The sequence below is a fragment of the Dermacentor silvarum genome, chromosome 2 (assembly GCF_013339745.2).
Source record: "Dermacentor silvarum isolate Dsil-2018 chromosome 2, BIME_Dsil_1.4, whole genome shotgun sequence".
Taxonomy (NCBI): Eukaryota; Metazoa; Arthropoda; class Arachnida; order Ixodida; family Ixodidae; genus Dermacentor; species Dermacentor silvarum.
The window spans coordinates 99,323,145-99,347,735 of NC_051155.1; the positions used below are offsets into that span (position 1 = coordinate 99,323,145).

Genomic DNA, 24,591 nt, shown 5'->3' on the forward strand with positions numbered 1-24,591 from the left:
CTGTAATGGGTTCTCTAGCTGTATTTACAAGGCAACTTTTCATATCAATAATCACTTTTGTTGTTTTACTTGTACTTAGAAACACTTTGAAGAGGACCAGTACGAGGGAAATCGACAGGATGGGCGCCGTCTGTTAAAGTCAACAGCCTTACATCATCATGGACTATATTTTTGAAGTGAAAAACATTGCTAATCTGTATTTGACTGTCTTAGTTTCATTTACGGTTTTTGTACGCGATATGTATGCAGTGTTGTTTATTTTTTCAATGTAGTTATCAGTGTTCTAATGGTTATTTATAAAATGTTCTGTACTCGCCATCGATGTGTTTGGCTGATGCGACGTATTCGATGGTAGCTGATGTACTCTGACTGGATATATTTATTAATATTACCCGCGGTTGCGTTTTCTTGTTTGCATTCTTGTTTTCGATTTATATTGTGTGTAATAAGGTTGATGTACTCACTTGAACCCCCCCCTCATGTAATGAATAAATTTAAAAAACTCTCACTATCCCGAATTGTGTGTCGAGCCTACCTTGCGAATTTTTTTTTTATCTCGTCTTTCAACATAACCGTCAGGAGCCACACAGTACATATAATTTTTCATGTACATATCTCTTTCATGATTGATTGTACTAGACATTATAAGTAAATGTATTTTGTGCATCGTTTGGTTTCTTGTGTGTACTACGCAAGATTGACACAGACAAGTTACGTTACATGTTTCTCTACAGCACTAACTAAACCTTATTTTCACATCGCAGTTATTATTACACCAGCGTAATCCTGTCAGCACACAGTTTTGTGGGCAAAAAAAAGCAAAATTGCGCGTAGATATCGTCAAATAATTGCAACAAACGCGAAGAGCACGCGCAACGCAAGGGAAACTAACCGCCGTGCGCGAGTGGCTGGCTACGGTAAAGGAGGCGTGACGTGTAAACCAAAATACAACAGCGAAAAAGAAAAACTTCCACACACAGGGGGTAGCAAACCTTATATACCAAGCATCGAAGCGCAAAAAAAAAAAATAGTGCGTATTTCAAACATACACACGGCATGTTAAATGTAAATTGAATTAGGCAACTTGGGGCATGTTCCCGGCGCCATACATTTACGTCTTGGACCTTCGACGAGTTAACGGCTATTGGTTATAAAGATGTGCAGATGCGATACCGATAAAAAAATCCTCATCAAGGCAAAGCACTTGGAAGTGCGCCGCGAGTAACACTATTTATGAACGCAAGCATAGCTGAGTCTCAGCTCGTGTGACTCAATATGGCGGCGCCAGCGGGGTTGTCTCCACCCTGGACGGCGGCGCTGGGCATCGAGGCACCCTAGAGCGGCCTGCACTGTGCAGCCACCTGGTGACACAGAGCTACTATTGGTGTAACCAAGTTTAAAACTTTTTAAGCATTTAAAAAGACGATGTGTTCACTATGATGCTCCTGCTGAAAATATACACCAGCAGCAAACTATAATACACTTGGTTACTGCTATGTTCGCTCTGTGTTTGTCTGGTTGAGCTCTGTGCCACCAGGTTAACTGCACCGTGCAGGCCGCTCACGTTTGTTTCTCCGCACATTCGATAAAACGCTCAAACCCAGTCCGCTTGCGCTTGTGTTTACCCGAATACCGGACATGCTAAAATTGTGGTAGCAATCCCCTGGCGTGAAGTGACAGCTGCAAACGCGTAGATGCTACCGACAGCCTGATGCACAGCTGCAGCCATACTGCTCGCACGTTGCCTTGCAGAAGGACACGATGTCACAGCTTGACTTCTTGCTGATCGCTAGGTTTGCAGCCCACGACGTAACAAGGGTGATTCATGGTGCTCGCGAAATCTCGAGACCAGCTTTGACCGCACAGCTTGCGTCAACATGGAAAGCGTTAATTGTAGTACGACAAGCAGACGTACAACACTTGCTGTGTGCTACAAGTGCTTGAGTGTAGTGATAAATTGTAGTGTATTCTCTTTCGGTTACCTTTTTAACAAAACAAATGAACGAACATTCCAACTATTATGAACAACATTTGTTCCGATAAAGTTGGAAAAGTTACCGATGACACGATCTGGATTGCCAATCGATAGCCAAAGAGGGCAGCGGAGCTGCGATTGGTAGCAATGCACATTTAAAGACTTACAATTAATTACACGCTTTATGCGGAGCGCTTAAATGCTTTACTTAATGATCAGAAGGACCTAACCTAACGACTCAGTACGTCTGTACAAAATCGTCAAGATCATTTGAGGGTCCCTTTAAAGCATAATCGATCGCGTTACCCAAGGCGCCGTTGAGCCAAATGGGTTATGCGGGGTCAGACGGAGCCTCCTGAAGTGGGTGTTAACTCAATACTTCAGTTGTAATACATGTCCCAGCTTATTCTCGTGTTATACCTTGCAATTATTGGCCAGAAAGTGGTCATGTACTGCTGGAGAACTGCTAGTGGCTCTACCACTATGAGGGTGTGCATGTCGAACAACGTGTTCATTGGTAATGTGTGGTGACATTCATCTTGTAATGTATTGGCTGTCCAGCGATAAAGCAAGGGCTCGGAGTAAAGAAGGCAACCCTTAAAGAGAGTATACTGACCTCAAGAACAGGGACTGTGACTTGCCCGCGGTGCCAGTACGACACGACTCATAGCGATTGCTCTAGAAGGTTCTTCTTTGAGAAACTCGCTAGTTCTCGTCATCGTGTACCGGTTTGGTGTCATGCCATCGAAATGTTCTGGGTAATAACCACTAGTGTAGGACTCTCAGTTGAAGTACACGACACTCCCACCATCTCGGTCTTGCCGATCGGCTCCCTTGCAATGCATTTCGTGATTGTTGGGCTGTACATAAAGGCCACTCTGTCAGACATCGCAAGTGATAGTTGCACCGCTATAGAGCGTGCTAAGGAGATGGCTGGGGAAAAAAATGATAGTACACAGCCTTCGGTTACTGGACATAACCCGTGAGCCGCCAAAATATGGGATATACCACATGATGCCTGCTGTCCGCTATGTCTTCAAATAAATTGAGACTGGCCACTTTGGAAGCCGGTCACAATCACCCTGTCCTGCTGACGGACCTTATGGAACACATATCGACGGCCAAGCAGTAATGGTGCTGGTGAATTGTGCAGCTTTGCTATCATTTTGAACTGCCATGAATGTGCCGTTATAGCTGCCGTTCCAGTCCAACGTCTGCTGAGAAAGTTCGATGGTTGTGTCGTTATGCAGGATAACCCGTCATCAGCAGTATGACTGGTTCAGAAGCAGCCCTGCATTTTGTTCTGAGCATCCTGTTGAAAAGCAGAGCTGTTCCTTCGGTGTCCATGGTACAAATTCAGATAATTCCTGCTAAAGCTTGCGGCTAGATTACCTCTGCGATCACTGGAGTGGTTTCTTGAACGCGAGAGAATGCCAAGCACCGAGACAGCAGATTACGCGGCGACTGGTACTACTGCCACTGAAAGGCTCCAAAATTCAGTTGCTATCTCGATCCTCAAGCGTTAGCATTTCCAGTTGGAAAAAAGAATGCATGCGATATACTCCAATAAAGCAAAAGGAGCGAAGTAACGCGCCTCAACCTAATCACGCCAAATTACAAAGAATCTCTCCTGGAAAAATTAATCATCTGTCAACCTTGTTTTAATACATCTAACTGGGCGTGTACGACAGAAGGTCAACAACCATTAGGAAAGCACACCTGAATTGGCTATCATGTCTTCGACACGTGCCGGGTCATTGCTGGTTAACAGAAAGACTGCACTCCGCATAGACACGCAATGGACATACATTCATTCATTAGACAAGTCGTTCACTTGATTTGCTTGGCCCCCAACTTGTCGACTCAGATAATGCATGTCATCCCATTAGCTATACACAATCATAAAGCATGTCGGTTCATTTGTCCGTTGGTCAACAGCTCTTGCAGACGAGCGTTCACTTCCTTCCATGATCTTTCACATTCTCCCTGATTATTTCAACGAACCAGTCATCCATCAATCATTACTCACTGGCACGTTCAATCACCCTCTTACGTGTTTTCTTCAGTAGTCCATGGTGCAGCAGCAGTCCGTGCAACTGAGCCTGTGTTTGTGACACGTGACAGCAAGGGAACAGTGCAGATACTGTGACGCGAACTTGAGTGTTCCAGTACTATTTCCAGTGTGCATGGGTCAATGTGACAATAAACATGATTATGTGCGAGGGCTCATGAGTATGAGTGAGGGCAAATGAGTGCAAGTGGTCACAATGATGAGCATGCGTGAGCGCGAGTAAGCCCAGTTCATGATTCGGCTTTCAGCAAAACACATATTATCTGGATTGGGCCGGCTTAACTTTCTTGAGATGTGCACACCCTTGTTCCGCAAGGAGCTCACTCCCAGACTTCATTGGCAAAGTGGTGGCTCCTTAAGCTAAACTTCCATAAGACTGCTCCGAATCCTTACGTAAGGAGAAACATGATTACCGTTGCCTGTTTCCGTGCCTCTGGGGTCTCCCCATCTTCACTGGTGATCGCACAGGTTGCGATTAGGCACACAAGAAAAAAAATGGGAAAGATAAAAACAGGTGCACACTGTCAGAGACGCACACAGAGGTGGCACAACGACAGTCCAGGCACACGGGGTGAGTGTTGTAAAGAAGGCACTTCTTCGACTGGGATTAGTCGATACACCTGGAGCAGTGCGTCAAGCCCCGCCACAGGGACCTCTCTATCTTTTTTTTATCCATATTTTCAAGCAATGTCAAAGGACTCTTTCTGCTACTCAGCTGGAACCACGATAAAAAAACATGCCAGCATTAATTTGCATAGGTTTTGCCCGAGCACGAAGAGTAAGGAATAAATAAGACAGTCGATTATAATGAATACACACACCGGTGCTGTCAAGTCAGTCACTGATCTACCACTTCAAGCTAATGATTGCGAATGTGATGAACAAACCACCGTAATCAACGACCGCTCTCTTTGGCAATAATGCACAAAGAAAGCTCACATACAAACTTTCTACTATTTTTTGTGTCACAAACTATAAGTTCTGTTCGGAAATATGTATTGGTTTCATCTCTTCCAACTACCAATTCCTTAGTTGCACAAAGCTAAGTAGTTAAGGCTGTTGCTTACTGTAGGCAGATTTAGCCCTTCATGTGTTGCCAGCACTTACACCACCGGTTTGCTGCTTTTCAGCTGCAACTGCTGCATCAGCCTATGACAGCGCGTCGCCACTACAGACAGACGAGGCAAATAGAGAGACTAGGACGACAAAAGCTCACGTTAAATGTTCGGCTATCAAAAAGTCAATGGTCACTTGATAGGTCCTTTAGCCAGGGATTCAGATCCTGAATATCCAACAAGACGAACTGTCTAACGACACTAAATGTCTAACAAGGTGGAATGTCTAATGAGACGGAATGTCCAACCAGGTCGGAATGTTCAGTAAAATGGAACATGCAACAACAAAAGCAAATGCTTCAATCATCCAGAGTATTTACTGGTACGGCTTCATCTAGAGCAACCATAATCCGGCAACATTCATTCATGTGCAAATGCCGCGAGGCAAGCGAGAATTTGGGCAAGTACTAAGTGTAAAAACAACCTGGCATTATTTAGCATACTTTGGTGGCACCTCCGGGACACCAAAGGGACAACGTGGACGCCTACGCTGGAATCAGGACTGGTCTGTGAATTAGGCCTCGGCAGCCACAGGTGCCGGTTTCCAGCTTTGATCCCCCCACTCACTGGCCCTAGGGTGCCCTCGAGATCCTGTGTCACCCGCTTTATTACAATCTCAGGTGCCCTCCTAAGGCCTTCGTTGGCCATTTACATGTGCCCTCCTGGTGCAGTGGTGGTAAAAAAAATCACAGGGGCAGTAAATGCTGCCGGATTACGACAAGGCCAAATGTCCAACGAGACGGAATGTTGAACCGATGCGAAATGTCTAATGAGACTGAATGTCCAAAGATGCCTGAATGTCCAACGAGTCCTTATAGGCTCATTGGAAATTCAGGCATCTTTGGACATTCAGTCCATCTCCCTAAATCAACACCCACGGACAAACTCCTTCAACTAGGGGTGCACAACACCCTGAGAGAGCTCGTATAATGCACCTCTTAGGTCAATACCAAACGAAGGCTATCACATACAGAAACTTGTCAAAAACTCCTTCGCCCACTGTGAATCAACCTTCCCAGTCATACCACAGCCACGCGCACTCCTCTCACTGCTGTTAGTAATAAATTCTGCATTCTGCCACTTCCCAAAAACACCCACCCAGAGCATAACAGAGCGAGACGGGAAGCTATAGCCAAGGCTCTGCACAAGAGCTACCCTCCTCATACTCCGGCCGTTTACGTAGACGCGGCCAAATATTCAAACAGGCCAGCTTTTGCATTAGCCATTGTAGGTGGATTCCAAAACCCAATTGTCAATGGGTCAGATTCCAAATTTGACAGAATCCCTAGAAGTGGAAGAGGCACCACTTGTGTTAGCAACTGCTTACTCCTACGCAAAGTATATTTTCTCAGATTCTAAAACCACAATTAGTAATTATGCAAATCGCAAAATTCACTTCCCGGCTTCTCAAATCCTCAAAACATCTCGCCCACCTAATCACCTCATCACCCTCCTTTAGGTCCCTGCACACAGCGAACACCCAGGCAACACGGTCGCTCGAACCCAGGCCCGAGCACTCGTCAACCAGGCTGAAAGCGACCTGCCTTCGTCGCGCAGTGCCACGCATCGACTCATCAGTTACCACGATCACACCCTGTTTTACAGAAATTCCCGCATAATGTACCCCCCACTGCATAAATCTCTTCCCAGAAGTGACCAGGCTTTGTGGCGTAGACTTCAAATGGCCACAGTCACGACCCCTTTCCTTCTCTCCATTATAACCCACAGTGAATTAAACCTCTCCAAACTGCCACTTGTGTCCTAGCACCAGAGCCGACTTTGACCACATCCTTCTAGATTGCCCGAACAAGCCCCCGTGGCAAGGGTTAAAACAACAGGAGCGATGGGAGGCTGCCTTGTGCAGCTCGCAACTGGAGCTACAGCTTCGCACAGTGGGCTGGGCCAGAGGGGTCACCGAACCACAAAAGTCCCTGGCCATCTAAAGCGGCCCGAGGGCCCATAGTCGTCCAGCTTCCTTTTCTTCACCCCCCCCCCCCTCACATTATTCTCTTGTGAATCAATAAGGTTGTTTACCTACCTACCAACGAGACTCAATTACTATAATTGGACATTCCAGCTCATTGCAAGTTAAAGCCGTAAGCGATTTTGTACTACTTGAAGTTGTAAAAGACAGGGAGGAAAACAAAAACAGGAAACTGAGTTGTCAAGTCGGCAACAGAGACTCCACCAATGACTGGTATAGTAGCGAAGCCAATTATAGCAGCCCTCACAGATGCCTCCATCGGCAAGTGTGATTTTAAAGAGCCTTATAATGGAACATGCAGTTAATTATTTCTCTTAACTGCATGTTCCTCATGAAGTAGATCCTTGTGCAGATTCCTAACTGATTTCTGTGTATTTATATCCCGCTATGCGCATGTTTTATTCACCATTGTATTCGTGTGTAGTATAGAGGCTGCTAAGCCTGGACACGTCGCGCTTTGGCACTAGCTGTCTTCAGCAAGTTTTATTCGAAGTAGATCCCTTGTTGCTAATGCCAATATTGTGCTCAGTGTGCTTCCGCAGAGGGATCATGATGAAATAGCTCGCAAGGCCACTGACAGCCTTTCCTATCAAGTAGCAAAAGCAATTCAGCAATTCTTCTTCTTCGACTATGCAAAACTTTCTTTTTGAAAAACCTGTATGGATCTCCTTTGCAACTTGCTATTTTTGGATGGATGATAATTGTCCCTATGCAGGAGTGAAGGTGTAAGACGGCGGTTACTTCGCCACAACTTAGGTGCCTGTATAAGTATCTGAACTGACGTCACAAAATTCATGCAGAAAATCCGCTGGGAGTTGTCAAAGTATGCATTAGCATTGTGCCACTTGTTCATCTCCACGCAGCCTGGTGTCATTATCAATGTCATGAAACTTGATCCGACCAGATGCGACCAGTATAATTGACAGCGCTGCGGCGATATGAACTGCAGCGAACAGCTGCGCAAGGTGCATTTATGAGACTAGTAAACTGCTGCAGGTGGCGGCACTAGGTGCACTGACAATGATTTATAAGCCGATATTGCTCTTTCGCGCCTTATCCATCCGCGTCTAACTGTTATGAACCATGACCAGCCGTTCTCCGGCGGCGGCTGTGTATGGCGAGGCCGTGCGGGCCCCTACTTGAAAGCGATCTCTGATTGGGACACAGTGCGGCACGTGCTGATAGCTTCGATCGTGCACGCGGTGTTCTCGCCGCTTAGTCTGGCTTAGTTCGCGTTGAAGCGAGACGCGCGAGCCACCATCTTGAAAGCGATCTGCGATGGAGGCAGAGCGTGCGGCGAGTTTTGATAGGTTCGTGAGCTCTGTGTTCTCGCCGCTTAATTGGCATTGAAGCGAAAGGCAGGACGAAGGTCAATTTGCTCGCTGCTGCTGGCGCTATCTTGAAAGCGATTGTCTTATGGGACGGACGGACGGTTTTAGAGCGCAGCTCTTATGCGCTCGTTCCTGCGTTTCACGTCGACGTCGTCCCTCGGTGAAACCGAGCGAACCAGCACAGCGAAGGGTGAAAGAGCAAACGTGGAGCGTAGCGGAGAATGAAAGATGGCGATAGCAAAGAGAGCGCGAGGAGGAAAGTGGAGGAGGAGGGTATGGCGAAAGCATGAGAAGAAAAGCGTAGTGCCATGCAAAACGGGCTCTACAGCGATGACCGTTACGAGATGGTGCCAGATTGGCGTGCCGTCGTCTGTTCACCGATGGCATGCGGCGAGCACGTCCACCGATACCATATATGGAAACAAAGCGCGGAATGAGCAGGGGTCTGTCTGCGGTGGCTACCGTGAATCGCGCCCACAAGTTACCCACGCGCTGCCTCTCGTGATCACCCGATTAGCGAGGCAGTCGTGCCACACTTCAATCCATTCACAATGTGTCGCACGAGACAAATTGTCGTCGCCAGCAAATATATCGCAAAATCAAAACACGTATAGAGCTGCGCTATGGAGTATCGTAATCGTTGGTGATTTTTTTTTCTCGTTGGGTAAGCATAGAAATGCTTATGCAGTTAAAATATTTAGCTGGAAGGAAGCATTGCTCCCTTTTATGCCCTCACCTCTTTCCCCCATTCCATTGCAGCAAACACATTTTTGGCCTAGGCGCTTATCCTCAGAAGTTAGCCCGCCTTACTGCTTGTGCGATTCCAAAAGGCATGCTTCTATATAAGCTTCCAAGTGATAAAGACGGTATCACTTTGGAGTGTTTATTCACGTCATTCATTCGTTGAGTACAAATTATGCTCATAACTTTTAAGTTTTTTTCATAGCTTTAAGGCTTGCACACCTATAGGAATACAGATGCGAATGAATTGATGTTGATGAAACGGCTTGTTGAAAGCTTCAGGGCTGTTTACAAACCAGGCTTAGTCGTGATATTTCATGACTAAGCCAGTGCGAGTCGTGATATTTCACGACTCTCACTCAAGATTCTGGTTTCAACCTCACTGGCTGTTCGTTCCCACCACGTGCCCTTCTCCTCCACTTCGTCTCTCTTTCTTCCTCGAGCACTCCTTGGGGCACCCGTTTGAGGGGAGCGTTTGCCGTCTCCGCTGACTTCCGTACTCCCAGGCAGCCGCACTGTAACCGGTATTTAATTTCCCGCAACTGCACTATACACGATACGCGTATACATGGAGTGCTATGGGAAAATTAACGGGAGTTTGAATAGACCGCACTATATCCGGTCCTGCACTATAAGCGGTTACGTTACAAGTGGTCTATACTGTACACCCTTTTCACTTCGTTGCGGATTGATGTCAATCTATGCTAAGCATAGATTGACACGCACGTTGATGTGATAATGAAGCATGAGCACACGAAAGCTGGATCAATGTCGTAGACAGTTTTCTAAACCTCATAGCATCGAGGCTGGTAGTTTTGCCGATGAATTAGTCACTATATGTACATTCGAATCATCAGCAGTGGTCATGCTCACGGAGGAAGGGAACCAAGAGACCCTGATGTCTCTGCTCATGCAACACTGAAGCGCATTTGCTTCATCATCAGCCTATATTTATGTACACTGCAGGACGAAAGCCTCTCCCTGTGATCTCCAATTACCCTTGTCTTGCCTTGCCCTAGCTTATTCCAACTTGCGCCTGCAAATTTCCTAACTTCATCACCCCACCTAGTTTTCTGCTGTCCTTGACTGCACTTTCCTTCTCTTGGTATCCATTCTGTAACTCTAATGGTCCACCTGTTATCCATCCTACGCATTATATGACCTGCCCAGCTCCATTTTTTTCTCTTAATGTCAATTAGAATTTCCGTTATCCCCGTTTGCTCTCTCATCCGCACCACTCCCTTCCTGTCTCTTAACGTTAGGCCTAACATTTTTGTTCCATCTCTCTTTGTGCAGTCCTTAACTTGTTCTCAAGCTTCTTTTTGTTTACCTCCAACTTTCTGCCCCACATGTTAGCACCAGTAGAATTCAATGGTTGTACACTTCTCATTTCAATGACAGTGGTAAGCTCCCAGTCAGGATTTGGCAATGTCTGTCGTATGCATTCCAACCCAATTTTATTCTGTGAATTTCCTTCTCATGATCAGGGTCCCCTGTGAGTAATTGACCTACATAAATGTACTCCTTTACACACTCTAGAGGCTGACTGGCGATTCTGAATTCTTGTTCCTTTGCCAGGCTACATTATCTTTGTCTTCTGAATATTAAACCCACTCTTACACTTTCTCGGTTAAGGTCCTCAATCATTTGTTCTAATTTGTCCCCACTGTTGCTGAATATGACAATGTCATCTGCAAACCGAAGGTTGCTGAGATGTTCGCCGTTGATCCTCACTCCTAAGCCTTCCCAGTCTAACAGCTTGAATACTTCTTCTAAGCATGCAGTGAATAGCATTGGAGAGATTTTGTCTCCTTGCCGGACCCCTTTCTTGATAGGTAAATTTCTACTTTTCATTCTATTACAATTCGTCGCCAGGGCCAAGAGGGCAGTCGAAGCCAGAGGGTTCCTGGACTAAGGAACCTTCCCACCTCAGGGTGATACCGGGCCTCGCTCGGGACACTGTTTCCACAAGAAACGTTTCTTTCTCTCTCTCTTGTGGAAAACCAGTGTATCTGTGGAATCTTGTAGATGTTTGCCAAGATATTCACGTATGCCTCCTGTACTCCTTGATTATGCAATGCCTCTATGACTGCTGGTATCTCTACTGAATCAAATGCCTTTTCATAATCTATGAAAGCTATATAGACAGGTTGATTGTACTCCGCAGATTTCTCGATGACCTCATTGATAACTTGGATATGATCCATTGTAGAATATCCCTTCCTGAAGTCAGCTTGTTCTCTTGGTTGGCTGAAGTGAAGTGTTGCCCTGATTCTATTGGAAATTACCTTGGTGAATATTTTTATGCAACACTGAAAGCAAGCTAATGGGTCTATAATTCTTCATTTCTTTAACGTCTACCTTCTTATGGATGAGTATATTGTTGGCGTTCTTCCAGCTTTCTGGTACACTTGAAGTCGTGAGGCATTGCGTCTAAAGGACCGCAAGCTTTTCAAGCATAATATCTCCTCCATCTTTGATTAAATCGACTGTTATTCCATCTTCTCCAGCAACTTTTCTCCTGGTCATGTCTTGTAAGGCCCTTCTAACTTCATCGCTAGTTGTAGAAAGAGCCTCTGTATCCTCATCCCTACTTCGAATGAAAGTAGCCTGGCTGCTCTGGGAACTGCACAGGTCAGTATAGAATTTTTCCGCTGTGTTTACTATGTCATCAAAATTGCTTACTTATCTTTCAGTGAATACATCTTGCCTTGTCCTATGCCAAGTTTTCTTGTGACTGATTTCATGCTGCATCCTTATTTATAGCTTCCTCAATCTTTCCCACATTATAATTTCGAATATCCCTAACTTTCTTCTTGTTGATCAGTTTTGACAGTTCAGTGAATTCTATCTTATCTATTGAGTTTGACGCTTTCATGTTTTGTTGTTTCTTTATTAGGTCTTTTGTTACTTGGGAGAGCTTACCTACTGGTTGCCTTGGTGCCTTACCTCCCCCTTCAATTTCTGCTTCTGAAATTAGCCTAGTTACGCATTAGCCATAAGCATTTGCTTATGGGGCAGCTTCTGCTTTTCCCTTCTGTCCGCAGCCAAGCACTCCTAATCCATGCGCTTCTCTGCCAAAGCCGATTCTGTGAGCATGTTGAAACAGAACAGGTTTTGCTGGGACTCTCAAGTGCTTTATTTACACCCACGAGCACATGCATCAAACAGAAGTTTCTTCAGCAGCATCGTACACCGCAAAGCACGGCAGTCACCGAGGCAACGACGGTTGATTATTGTTGGTGGTGATTCTTAACGGCATCCCCTTTGGAACAGGGCAGCAGAAATAGTCACCTAGCCTGCTCGAGCTAATAAAAAATTTACATCTATTGCAGTCTACCATTTCACCCATCTTAACCTTATATCCTTTCTCTTCATTAAAATATTTATCTCTATAATGGTAAATTATCTATGCCAGCAACGACCCCCCCTCCATTTCTTCCCTGCTTTTATGTGCTGTGAGCGGCCAACGCCACCAACAGCACTACCGCCAGCAACGTACGTCACTAATACCGGCTCACTTAGCAACGATGGTGCTGTTACTATTAGCCCCATAAAGTGCATGCAACTACCGCCACATTTTGTTACAATGCATCTGCGATTGTTAGGACCTTCTACGCTTAATTACATTGGTCGTTTTCAAGGAGCTACCTGGATCCTCGAACAAGCGGTGGGTACAAGTTTGAAAATCCAAATCATTCAGAGGAAAAACTAATACAACGCTTCTGGCTGAATTTCTGTGGAAAGTGTTACATGCAGCCCGTAAAAGTGAGCCAACAAGGTCTAGGACTTCCGCTTGACTACCTACCCTTCTGGACATTGTCAAATTCCGTCACGATGGCATTTTTCTGCTAATCAGAGAGGCCATAGTGACCCTACCAACCAATCAGAGTTTACAAAATAGCGAATTGAATAAGTCAAAGTTTGCCAATGTCCAGACTCCAGGACAATAGTCCTGATCGCAGAGCAAACTCACTAAAAGCAGCCAGTGATGCAGCCAATTGAAGACGTGGACCTATGCTGAATCAAAAAAATGAAAAAATACTTTTCCAAGAAGCAAATAGACCTGCTGTAGGTCAATCGGTGGAATTCACTCTAATGTCGTATTTATTTATGAATTGTGACTGGTTTATTTGCACCAACGCAAGCCCGACAATAACATTAAGGATCAAGGAAACATTTAGAAAAATTGTGCTTCAATGGAAGCAAAGTATTGTGAGAAATGTGAATGAAATGACTAAAAAAAATCTGAGGACACCTAAGCAATTATGAGTTTTGAATGTGAAAGCATTCATTTCCAATTGAATGCCGCTGAGCGGTCCTTCGAGTTATGAACTCCTCGTGGGCAAGCGAGCGCGTTGGGACGCCTTATAGACAGCACAAGGCTGATGCACATCGATCCGTGACGTCACTCTACCTTGCCCGATTGCCAGAGAATCTAATGGGGACATTCCCGAGTAAGCCGCAGTGATTTTGACGTCACTGCTTTCGTTACGCCACGCTTGGCAACGGGAATTTCAGTCAAAGTAGCGTGACGTCATAAAGCAGAGTGCACAGGCCTGCTATCTAGGAGGTGCTGGTTTAGCCAAATAGGTAAGACACTCGGCTTCTGAGCGTGGGTTCGTAAGTCCCAAACTCAATACCGCCAACATTTTTGCTTTCGAATTGATTGTTTTCCTTTATACATTAATTTCTTTATAGCGATTACCGAGTCGAAGGTAGAACGCAGGTGAGAGCTTGCGCGGAGAAGAAATGCGCGGATAACAAAGGTTTCTGAGAGCGAGGGTGACGTGGCGTTGTGGCGATGCCTTCTTCCCTCACGCAACACCTGGTGCACTATTGGAGCAGCAGATGCTCCCCTTCGCCCGCTCTGCTCCGTCGAGGCGCGCACGTGATGCGGCATCGCAGCCAATGGGAATTTAGGTGCCGCTTCGCTGCTACAGACACCGGCTGTTACGCTCATAAATGTGCTATTGTATTTGCATAACGTGATCTTATTTCAGTACCTTACAGTAAGGTTTTCTCAAAGGCATAAAAAATTAAGCGTAAAGAGTCGAGACAACGAGCAAAATAAATCACATAAATCTGGCATAGCAATTCTAAGCTACATGCTGTATTACATATTGTAAATCTTGCTCCCATTTAGCGGTAATGATTTATTGATAAATCCTGTGAGTTTAAGTACCACTATAGATACCTTTACAGTGAAAGGTCTTCTGTCATAAATTTCTATTGGTAATCTTTTTAACATGTCAGGCGGTTCAAGCTTGCTGCACTTGAAATATATGGCTATTCTTCCCGTGAAACGACCACATGTAATCAAATATTATTTATGCAAGGAGATGCATTAAAGCCAAAAACGTCAGCGCTGACAACCTTATCATGATAACACAACCAAAAAAGGGTACTATAAGCTTGGAGGTGAGATTGACATCATGTGTAAATGGTCAAGCTGTAACAGCTTCCAATTGCGGATTCAGCCTTCATTAAACATTGTTATACAGCACCGTTACAAATATTCCAAGAAAAAAATCAAATGAAAATCTCCAGCAAAGGAGAGATCTCCAAGAGCTTCAACTACCGAGGAACATGCTCGGGCTCAATATCAGGCTTCGCAGTCTTTTGACACCAACCTTATCCGACCATCCCAGTGTGGAGTACCCTCTCCACAGGCTGCAGTATCGGTTCAAGGGGAGAGCAAAATAAAGAACATAAGAAACTCAAGAACCTTGATCCACTCAACCCACAATTCACCACAAAGAAGCACGGATGTAAGCAGAAAAAAAAACGGTGTAACACTAAAAAGAAACTTGAAGCACAACTAAACACAGAGCTAAAAGAAAAATCAAAAGGCTATGCTCGATCAAAAAGTTGTTTGTTTGGAAAGAGATTGTAATGCATCATTTTACTCTTCAATGACGAAAGCTTTGCTGTCTTTACATTTATATCTTCAGTTACACTTATCAAAAAGGCTATGCTTTAAGTGTTGTCAGACATTCCAAAAAATTGTCATAAGAACACTTGTAAAAATCTTTTCAATGCAAAAAATGGACGCAAAATTAATAATTCTGAAAAGAGTCCAATGCAACGTCGACACGAGACAAAAACTCAACAGAAAAGCATGAACAAAGGCAGTATGCAAACAGAAACACCGCTTGCCGCTCAAGGAGTACTCGCAAAGCAGATTATCACTATTAATTTCAGGAAATCAGGGTCAGAGCAAGGAGCAGCAGGCTCGTGAGCTGCCGCTCTGAAAGTACTTCTCCAAAAACGAGACCATGCCAAGAAAGCTCACGCTCATGCCAAAAATCGCTTCAGATCGGGTAAGACGAGCATGCGAACATCCGAGGGCCCAATGCTGCTTTGCGCGAGTTTGGTATATGCAGAACACGTGGTAGGCAGTGCATGACAATGCCCCTCCCCAGTGTGACGCCATTCGTCGCCTGCTAATCGATTCATCACCAACCCGATGAAGTCTACCGCAGAACAAAGGCCTCTCCCATCGCCGTCCACTCAACCCTATCCTGCAACAGCCACGTACGCCCAATCTATACCTCCAGATTTTATAATACGATTACTTCCCTGCTTTCTCCAACTCTTATTACATTCCAGTTTCCTTGACATCTATGCTTCTACTATATAAACCAGCTGTAGCTTTCTCATTGTGATAAGTGTCCTGAACAAGTCTGGTTCTACCTCTTTTTTAAAGTTTTGTTGACGTTTTCAACCTACTACAGTAGACTTCCATTAATTCGAACTTGACGCGAATGACTGAAATTCATAGAAATATCCGGCAGGTCGAATTAAAAGTAGAGGCCGAAAAATTCTGAACACACTGATGCTTCTTTTTTAGTATTACACCCCTTCTAACGCATCCTCAGATCTAATGCACGCCCACCAATTTGGGTTTATAGTAGAAAACAATGTGCATCCAAATGTAAAGCACACCCGATTTTATAATACACAAAAAAATGCCCATGCCTCCTATTTTTGCAATCAAAAATAATATGAGACTTGTAGAATTTCTCTTCAGAGAACGGACGTCTTTTGACGCTCATTGCCATTGTCGCCATTATGAGGCTTCTTATCGCTGTCCCGGGCACCAACAGCCATAACCGTTGGACATATAAAGTTTATTCCTTATCGCTGTCCATGAACCACAGTATGTCGCCCTCCTTCAGGTCTGCTTGCTTCATATTCTACATTTCTCAAACCCCTTCACTGCACTCGCAAAAAAGACGGTTGCCCACACCTAGACTAACCGCTTCATCAGCTTGTCCTGCGAGGCTTGCAGGGGGATATTCTGCAAGTCTCCACCTTGTGGACATGTCCATTTTGTCTGCAGCTGAAGTGCTGATTGGCTGGGGGTGCCTGTCTCCTTCTCACACGTACCACAGCCCCCCAGCCAATCAGAACTTCAGCAGCAGACAAAATGGACACTTAAGATTTCCCTCCAAGGTTTCCACAGCGCCGAAAACATATGACGCAAGTCTGTTCCCACTAGTTTAGCACACAGAATGACATCTTTTGAATGAGATTTCGTAATTAAAGCCCAGAAGCAGCTGCTGTCATATGTGAAAACTTGTTCTGCTGCCACCTTGTGATGACGGTGGCGATGACGCTGGCTTTGACCATAGGTCGTTGCTAATGCCGCAAACGCAGTTTCGGTTCCCTATCTGATTGTACGGCCCAGACAATTTTCAGGCCATACAATCATTCACTGTGAGCTGCCATTCCCATTCTCACATCAAAATCTGCGAATTATTATGGTGCGAAAGGATGCCTAAGGTTGGTGTTTTGGGCTCATTCACCTTCACCGATGTGCACCAAAAGAAACACTGAAACCATCAAGGTCACAGGTCTGGCAAGAGCATGCTGACCAGTCAAGTTGGAATAACCTGGCGAGGGCCATTTTCAGAATCGCAAAAGTGAAACATTTCATCTCATGGAAATGTATGGGCACAGGCCTTAATTTTTTTGCAGATTGAATTAAATACAAAATAAATTAAATGGAGTTGAATTAACGGAAGTCTACTTATTTGTTTTTATTATTCAAAGGTTTTTATTATTCAAATTTCTTTCACAGTTTCCAGATATATTATAGCTTCAAGCAGAACCAGTGTTTGTCAGACCAGTTGAGTGAGCACTACAAATATGACAGCATTTTATTGAAACAAATTTTTCTAGTGAAAGAGCAGAAGAAATAAATGTGTGTGTGTTGCAAAGGTAGCAATGTACTCTGAACAGACGCTGTTTCTGAAGTACAGACAATTCCTTTGTGAATGAATCTGGTACTTTTAGTACAAGAATAAATCTATATTCATTAAAATTAATAGTTTCCTATGACGCTTCTCGAAGACAAATGCATTCTACGCTTCTCTTTGACAAAAGACTGAACTATGCATGTGCATGTGTGCGAGGTGAGTTCAGTTAATCTAAGAAGCCATTTCAAGCACGCTGCTAAAACTGTATCACTAAATGTGTTGTAGCCAGAAAGAAAAGTATCAAGATTCTAAATATTCAGCAAGCTAAACGTTTAACCTTAACCATTATTTCTATTCAGACAATGGTGGAGGCAGGGCAGTCCTGAAAAGGTCGTCATATGGCGAACATCAGATTGCATTTCACCAGATTCAGTGCCTTTACAAACAACAATGCCCTTTTGTAAGCTCCGGTGTAAAATACTAGCGGCACGATGGTGCCTGTTGCGCCTGATCTCCATCGCATGGGACATTAAAATCTTATTGTGGCATCACATTCCATTACACAGCCCTCCGAGACGAATGGCGGCAGAGCTGACAAGGGTGTCTCCACTGCCAAGCGCCAAATGGCTTGGTGGCGTCGTACTCCAGGCACCGCAAAATACAGAAAAACGAACAAACCGCATCCCAGAACCAAAGAAAACCGCAAATAAATGGGGGGCAGGAGCGGGGTCTGGCCAGGAAGGAGGTGGGGCGCTACATGCAGCCTGTATAGCAGCACAAGACGAGGAATAAATGTAAGCAAGAGGCAGACAAGAGAACCATAGTTACTCTATTTTCTCCCGGAAATTAGAACTCCACTTCCAAGCCTGCCTGCTTGACTAACAGGGGAGGAGAGAAGGACGACAGGTGTCAACAGGGTCCACAGTGGCCCCCACCTGAGAGTCTGTTGCGGCGAATGGGGCCCCGAAAAGCTGGGCCGGGGGCACCAAAACATTGCGCGCACAGAGCTGCACAATCATAGGCTGCCGCTGCCATGGCACCAAGGTGCGGTCATGTTTCACGCTCGGTGTAGGAGGCATTTCAAGTGGCTGTTCTCCCTGTCGAGCCCGTGCAGTTACGACTATGCTGGCAAAGTGACAAGCGACACAGGGTGCTTAGGTGACCTTCAAAGAGCAAACACTAGTGACTTGTCAGGACCATGCTCATATAGGGAGCCCTTTAGGTAATGTTCACCACTTCAGTGAGATCAGCAAAGCCTTGTCGTCATGATCCCAGATGACTAGCTTTGCAGTATGAAAGGACCACAGCCTAGACTGATCCTGATATGTGCACTAATGAGAAAGGTAGAAGTCAGTTGGCAGCTGACTGCTAAGCTTAAAAATTTTTATTCGCTACTTTTCTTAATGCAACTGATATTTGCACGTAGCTCTTACTTCCATGCATTCTACAGCCAGGACAACACATTTTGAATGTCTATCTCTTGATCAAGAAGCATTAAATTGTGTACTACACATAATTAAGTGCAGCCATATGACAGCAGCGTCACATACAGGCTTTGTGGGCACTGCTTTCAGAAGAATTAGGCTCAGAAGCTTGCAATTTAGCTTTCATGTGACCGAAAAAATGCTGCTAGCATTATGTTGAAACTCATTATCTTGGCTAACAAAAATGAAAGCACTGGCAGTCATAACCCACCCATGAAAGATGTAGTAGTGATGAAATGCACCTTTTTTTTTTATTTATACAGTCACCAACTGATTCAGGAGGTGTTACTGATGAGTAGACAAAAGGCATCTTATGCTTTTAACTTGTTCGACATTGGAAACTGCACCACAAGTTGTCCATGTTTATCATCATTTGTGCTTGGGATGTTCCACAAAGCATCACCTGTCCAACTAAATTAATCTGTCGCAAGGGATGTTCCACAAAGCATCACCTGTCCAACTAAATTAATCTGTCGCAATCATACAAAAAAAAATATGTGAAATGGAAGTTCACCATCCTCTTGGCACTTCTGCCCACCTAAACAGAGCCTTCAACATGACTGCATTCTCTTGGCACTTCTGCCCACCTAAACAGAGCCTTCAACATGACTGCATTGTACAAGTTTCTCCTCTCAAGAGATGATATAAGCACACATGTCACCACAAGAGTGTGCTTCATTTGAGTTTACCGTTCTTCACACATTCGCTTCGGTGACCACTTTTCTCCAACACAATAGCAAAAGACAGGCTGATCATATTCATTCAGTGTGCTCTGCCTAACAGGCACTACACACTAGAACCAGAAGCATTAAATTAGGCGATGCAGATTGCCTTGGCAAATCATGCCAAGTGTTTTGATTAAGTTAACACTTTAGACAAGCAATTCATTCTGGCAGAAGTATGTAGACAAGTTGGCCTATGAGAAACTCCAAGTAAACATGCCTCCAGCTGGCACAAATAATGTGTATGCCACAATATTATCTGCTTATAAACCAGTCAATGTGCATGATTTTTCACTGTGCAAGAAAAGAGAATAAGAAATTCAAATAAGAGTGCAAAACGAAAACCATGAGGTCTGAAATTCTATTACCATAAAGTCATTAACTTCTCGAGGGAAAATTAAAGCATGTGGCCAGCATATATGAAGTCCCATGTGTATGGTAGTTTAAAAATTAGTGCTCTGCATTGACAAGGACATACAATGTTTTTTTTTTTCATTCACACTTTTGGAATATGTGTGCAGTAAGCCAAGTAAAACTTTGCCTTAAGCAAATTGTGTGTCAAACAGTAAATAATCATCGTTCCTTGGTACAATGCAAGTTCCCAGGTTCTTGCGTTGTCTTAAAAACAGCTGTCACTGTGTGGGCTACAGTTTTCATTCAGCATACAGTGAGGGTGAGAACCACAGAGGAGCTTTTAGAGCTTCTGACTCGTACGTTACACACTTGAAAAGAGACTATGCCTGCGTAAGATGCTGCGATTGAGACGCTAATTAGGTAGGGAATGACTTCTCAAAATTGGACTCAGCAGGTTACTTCGAGGGCTTTGTGAATACCCAGATCAATACATGTGCACTATTTCTTTCATTTCTGGTTAACCGCTGCAATTGCGCTAATGACTCAGCAACTCTACGTTTCAGTTTCAAAGTGACATTCATGCAGCCTACACTTTTTGTTTGTTTGTGGTACACTATGTGCGACCAGTAATTTTAATTAAGGTGAGCATTCACTGAGGAGCAATTGCATGAAGTGTAGATTTGGAAGTTCTTTAAGATTTTATTAATGCTACTGGGAATTCCCTAATTCCAAGAAGTTTCACAAAGTTTTAAATTTAGGGATAATTGTTTTCGAGTACATTTCATTAAACATCTTGCACAGTAAAGCCTGTGACACTGCTGTTGTTAACACAAACAGATTATACCTAGGGTAAGTCATAGCTATCTTCAATACTAGATCTGCATACAAGCACTCACGAGGTAACATACAGAGCTGAGCTGTTTGGCACCAACACGATCATATCGTGAGCTGATACAGCACTGAGATGTACTGGACTGTTCTTTCCATGTTATGGAGAGCAAACAACAAAATCTATATCAAAGTTTTTTTTATGAAGTATGCATATCTTTGGAATGACAAAGCTTTCCAGATTTCAATGATGCCTGAAGCATGTTTTTCTTGGGTCATTGTCCTTACAAGACAAATTTTCACATGCACAATGCATTCAGCATACTTTGCCGAGTCGAATGTGAAGATATATAAAGCCACTTATGCTATTCAAGCATGCATCCTATAGCACTGTGAAAAACTTGTGTGTTTAACTATCAAAGCACAAAAAGTAGTGTCACAGCACATACACATTGAAAGGAGCCAGCTACACGAATTTGGAAGTACAGGGATGAAATGCTTTCCAAGCTGAATTTGTTGGGGATAGATGTGTATCACCATGGTGCTGGTGGCAAATATAAGCCTTCGAGATAACTAACACAAAAGCACAAAATGATGGTCAGACCAGGTATTTTGTTGCTGAATCTATACAAGAAATGCACTGCACCCAACAACAGGAACTAAAGAAATGTTGCAATACATGCTATGTTAGCAAGCTTGCTGCAATGCTAATGATATTCTAGTCAGTGTTGTTTAGCACGGCCACTAAAAGAAGATGCCAAGTATAATATACAATGAATCTATGTAGACATGAAAGGTCAATCAAGATTTAACTTAGTTTGGCAAAATACTTCTGTTTAAAAGAAGCAAAAGGTGCAGTACACATCGTCACAATCAGAAAGAAAAAGAGCTCAACCTTTGCTTAACATGAGAAAAACTAAACTACCATATTTATTCGAATATATGGCAAGGTTTGTTCCCAGAATCCGTAGCCTGAAGGTCACCCCCCCCCCCCCCCGGCCCCCACTTTATATGCAAATTTTGCCTTTAGGTCTGGCTTCACGGCATTATGCATTTCTCCTTACAATGTGGCTTTACGGCAGCACACACTGCTTTGCAGTGAAGCCACACTTAAAGGCAAAATTTGCAGATAATTTGCATTCCACGTCGTGAAGCTCCCTTCCTCCCTATCGTGGTCGCCATTTTGAGTTCTAGCTGTATTAATAATCGAGCATTTCAGGCAATCCCTGCCGAGTCTGAATAATATGTCGCCTACTCTATGTCGCCTTACTATTAGTGTGCATACTTAAGTTTTTTCTCTTGGGTCCCCAAACTGCACCCTCACCTTATAATCATGACCACCTTATACTCGAATAAATACGGTATGCTCAGTTCAGGATTGTGAGTTTTGCCAATGCAGGTTGGCAGGCTGCATACCTTTTATGTCAGCTTCAGTTATTTCTTTGCATAACAGGAAATGTGCATGCAACAATTTCGCAAATTCTTGACAAGTGCAGCACGCTCACCCGAGCAGTGTGTGCCTCGCCGTCGGAGTATGGCCCATCCGCTGATGCTGCCTTCTCGGGGAGCGAGTGAGCTCCTGTATGCCTCTGCTCTTGCACTGACGCCAACCTGGTTGCACGCAATAACATTTTCTTCAGGGGGATGCGAACTCTCTCTTTCTCTCCCCTAGGGAGTGTTTTCAGACAAATGCTGGCACAGTAGAAACCTCATAAAATCAAGCTTCCAGAGCTGAAAGCTGGAATAAGGCAAGGCACATGTGAAACGTAGTCTGCGTGACTGAACACCACGATGCCTCTTTCAAATAAACAGCTGTTTCCCTGTTATCCGAACCATGCATACTGGTATATGTTGTGCATCAGCAGTGCCCGACCTGAAACGTAATGCACACAATTGCGTGATTTGAACAAAGTGTTTAGCTAGCCTTACCTCCCCCATACGAGCTCAAGTGAGCCACAGGTTTAAAACAGCTTTGCTGACAATATGAAAACGACACATCTAAGTGCAAATTTGTCAAACATGAGACCATATTTTGCAACAATAGTTTTCCTTCAATATTTTTTTTTCTGTGATCTGTTGCACAGAGTGGGTGAGTCAGCACCACTGTATTTTTACCATTAAAATAAATTGATCAGAACTGGTGCTACAGTGTGCGAGTGAATGATCAAGGGTGAAAGTAGCAGAAAAAAGAAAAGATTACCATAATAAAATCTTGACCCTAGGTGATATTATCTAATTGGCAGTGGAAGTGACAATACCGAAAGAAAAAAAGAATTTTAACACTTTGACACCAGTTGATGCTATCTGATCTGCAGCATTAATGAAAATTTTCATTAATGACTGACATTAATGTCAGTCAGACAGTAAGAAAACCCTTTATCTCTACTCTACATTAGAATTGACAGCTATTATGAATGCAGAAGTACTGTGCATGATCTGTTCTCTGATTTGCAGCATTGGTGGTGATGTCAATCGGCAGTAACAAAAGCCCTTTATCTCTACAACTCTACATTGCAATGAGAGCGAGTATGAGTGCTGAAGTACTGTGCATTATCTGATCGCGGATCTGCTAGCATTTGATGGCGCAAAGAAAATCTCCTGGATCTTACACTGTAGCTCAGAATTGCTGTCAGAACCATGACAGCAATTAAGTAGTTGACTTGCATTGAGCATGTGTTGAAGCAGAATTTACAGGGCATCTACATTGCATCAATGAGTTTCTACTTTTGAGGTTCTCCAAAAGCTAATATATGGGATGCCAGGCAAATTTATTCAAATCAACCGCTGTTTGCCCTTTGCAGTTCAATTTACTGAGGTGATTTCCCTCACAGAAGCAAATACAACTTTGATGTGACACAAGTTCAGTACGAATATTCTGTCAATTCAAATTGAATTATTAGAGTTCCACTGCACAAACATGACATCACTGCATTGTCATAGCACTGGCTAGCCAACACTACAGCGCAAACAAAGACCCACTAACAAAACCTACCAAGTTGCCAGGCAAACTTTATCACAACGTATGTAGTTCCAAAAAACTATTAGTGGCCTGTGCACTAAGGTAATCTTTCCCAGGTGTTGCCTCTCAAAATAAAAAACATAGAGGGAAATTTAGTTTAGTCAGCTAGAAATGAAACTTGTTAATTTGACACATTTCTCACTCTGTTTTCAAAGAACTATAATACACAGATATTCACAACTGCAACCAATCCTAATGACCATGTACAGTGTAGACCGCTTATAACGTAAGTCGCCGGAGTCGCGAATATCTGCACTATAAGCGGTACCACACTACAACCAAAACACCGATTTTCAAGCACTGCACGTATGCAAAACTTGTAGACCAAGCATGTAGACACGCTTTGTACTATCGCGCGCACATCGCGATTACGTTTTGGCCAGTGAGCTGGCGAAAACACAATCGCGATGTAGCCGTTGCTCTTCAAGCTCGAAAGCTTTGCACCGAGTCAAAACGAAACAACTGTTTGCTGCAACCGCTGCGGAAAAAACCGTGACCGCTATCGACGCGATTATGAATGGCGACTTTGCGGTGCTGAAGGCACGCACCTGACACATGCACCGAGTCTGGACGAATTAACTACTATTCGCTGCAACACCTGCAGTCGAAACTGCGGTCGCTATCTATGCAGTCATCGATGGCTACTACGCAGTTTTTTAGGCACGCAGCCGATGCGCGTACCGAGTAAAAATGAAACTACTGTTCGCCACAACCACTGAGGAGAAAACCGCGGCCGCTATCAACGCGATCATGGATGACGACT

General features: G+C 44.1%; 1 protein-coding gene across 13 annotated transcripts in view; it reads right to left on the reverse strand.

Annotated features, from left to right (window-relative positions):
• Positions 1–24,591, reverse strand: part of LOC119441640 (coiled-coil domain-containing protein AGAP005037-like) — a 320,692-nt gene that overhangs the window by 28,266 nt on the left and 267,835 nt on the right. For 12 of the 13 annotated variants that reach the window (XM_049661483.1, XM_049661479.1, XM_049661480.1 and 9 more), the window contains 3 exons: positions 22,315–22,420; positions 18,250–18,299; positions 14,851–14,890 (listed from right to left, as the gene is read on the reverse strand). In XM_049661483.1, coding sequence (XP_049517440.1) covers positions 14,851–14,890; positions 18,250–18,299; positions 22,315–22,420 — 196 coding nt within the window. The remainder of the gene's footprint in view (positions 1–14,850; positions 14,891–18,249; positions 18,300–22,314; positions 22,421–24,591) is intronic. The other variant, XM_049661478.1, reaches the window with a different exon arrangement.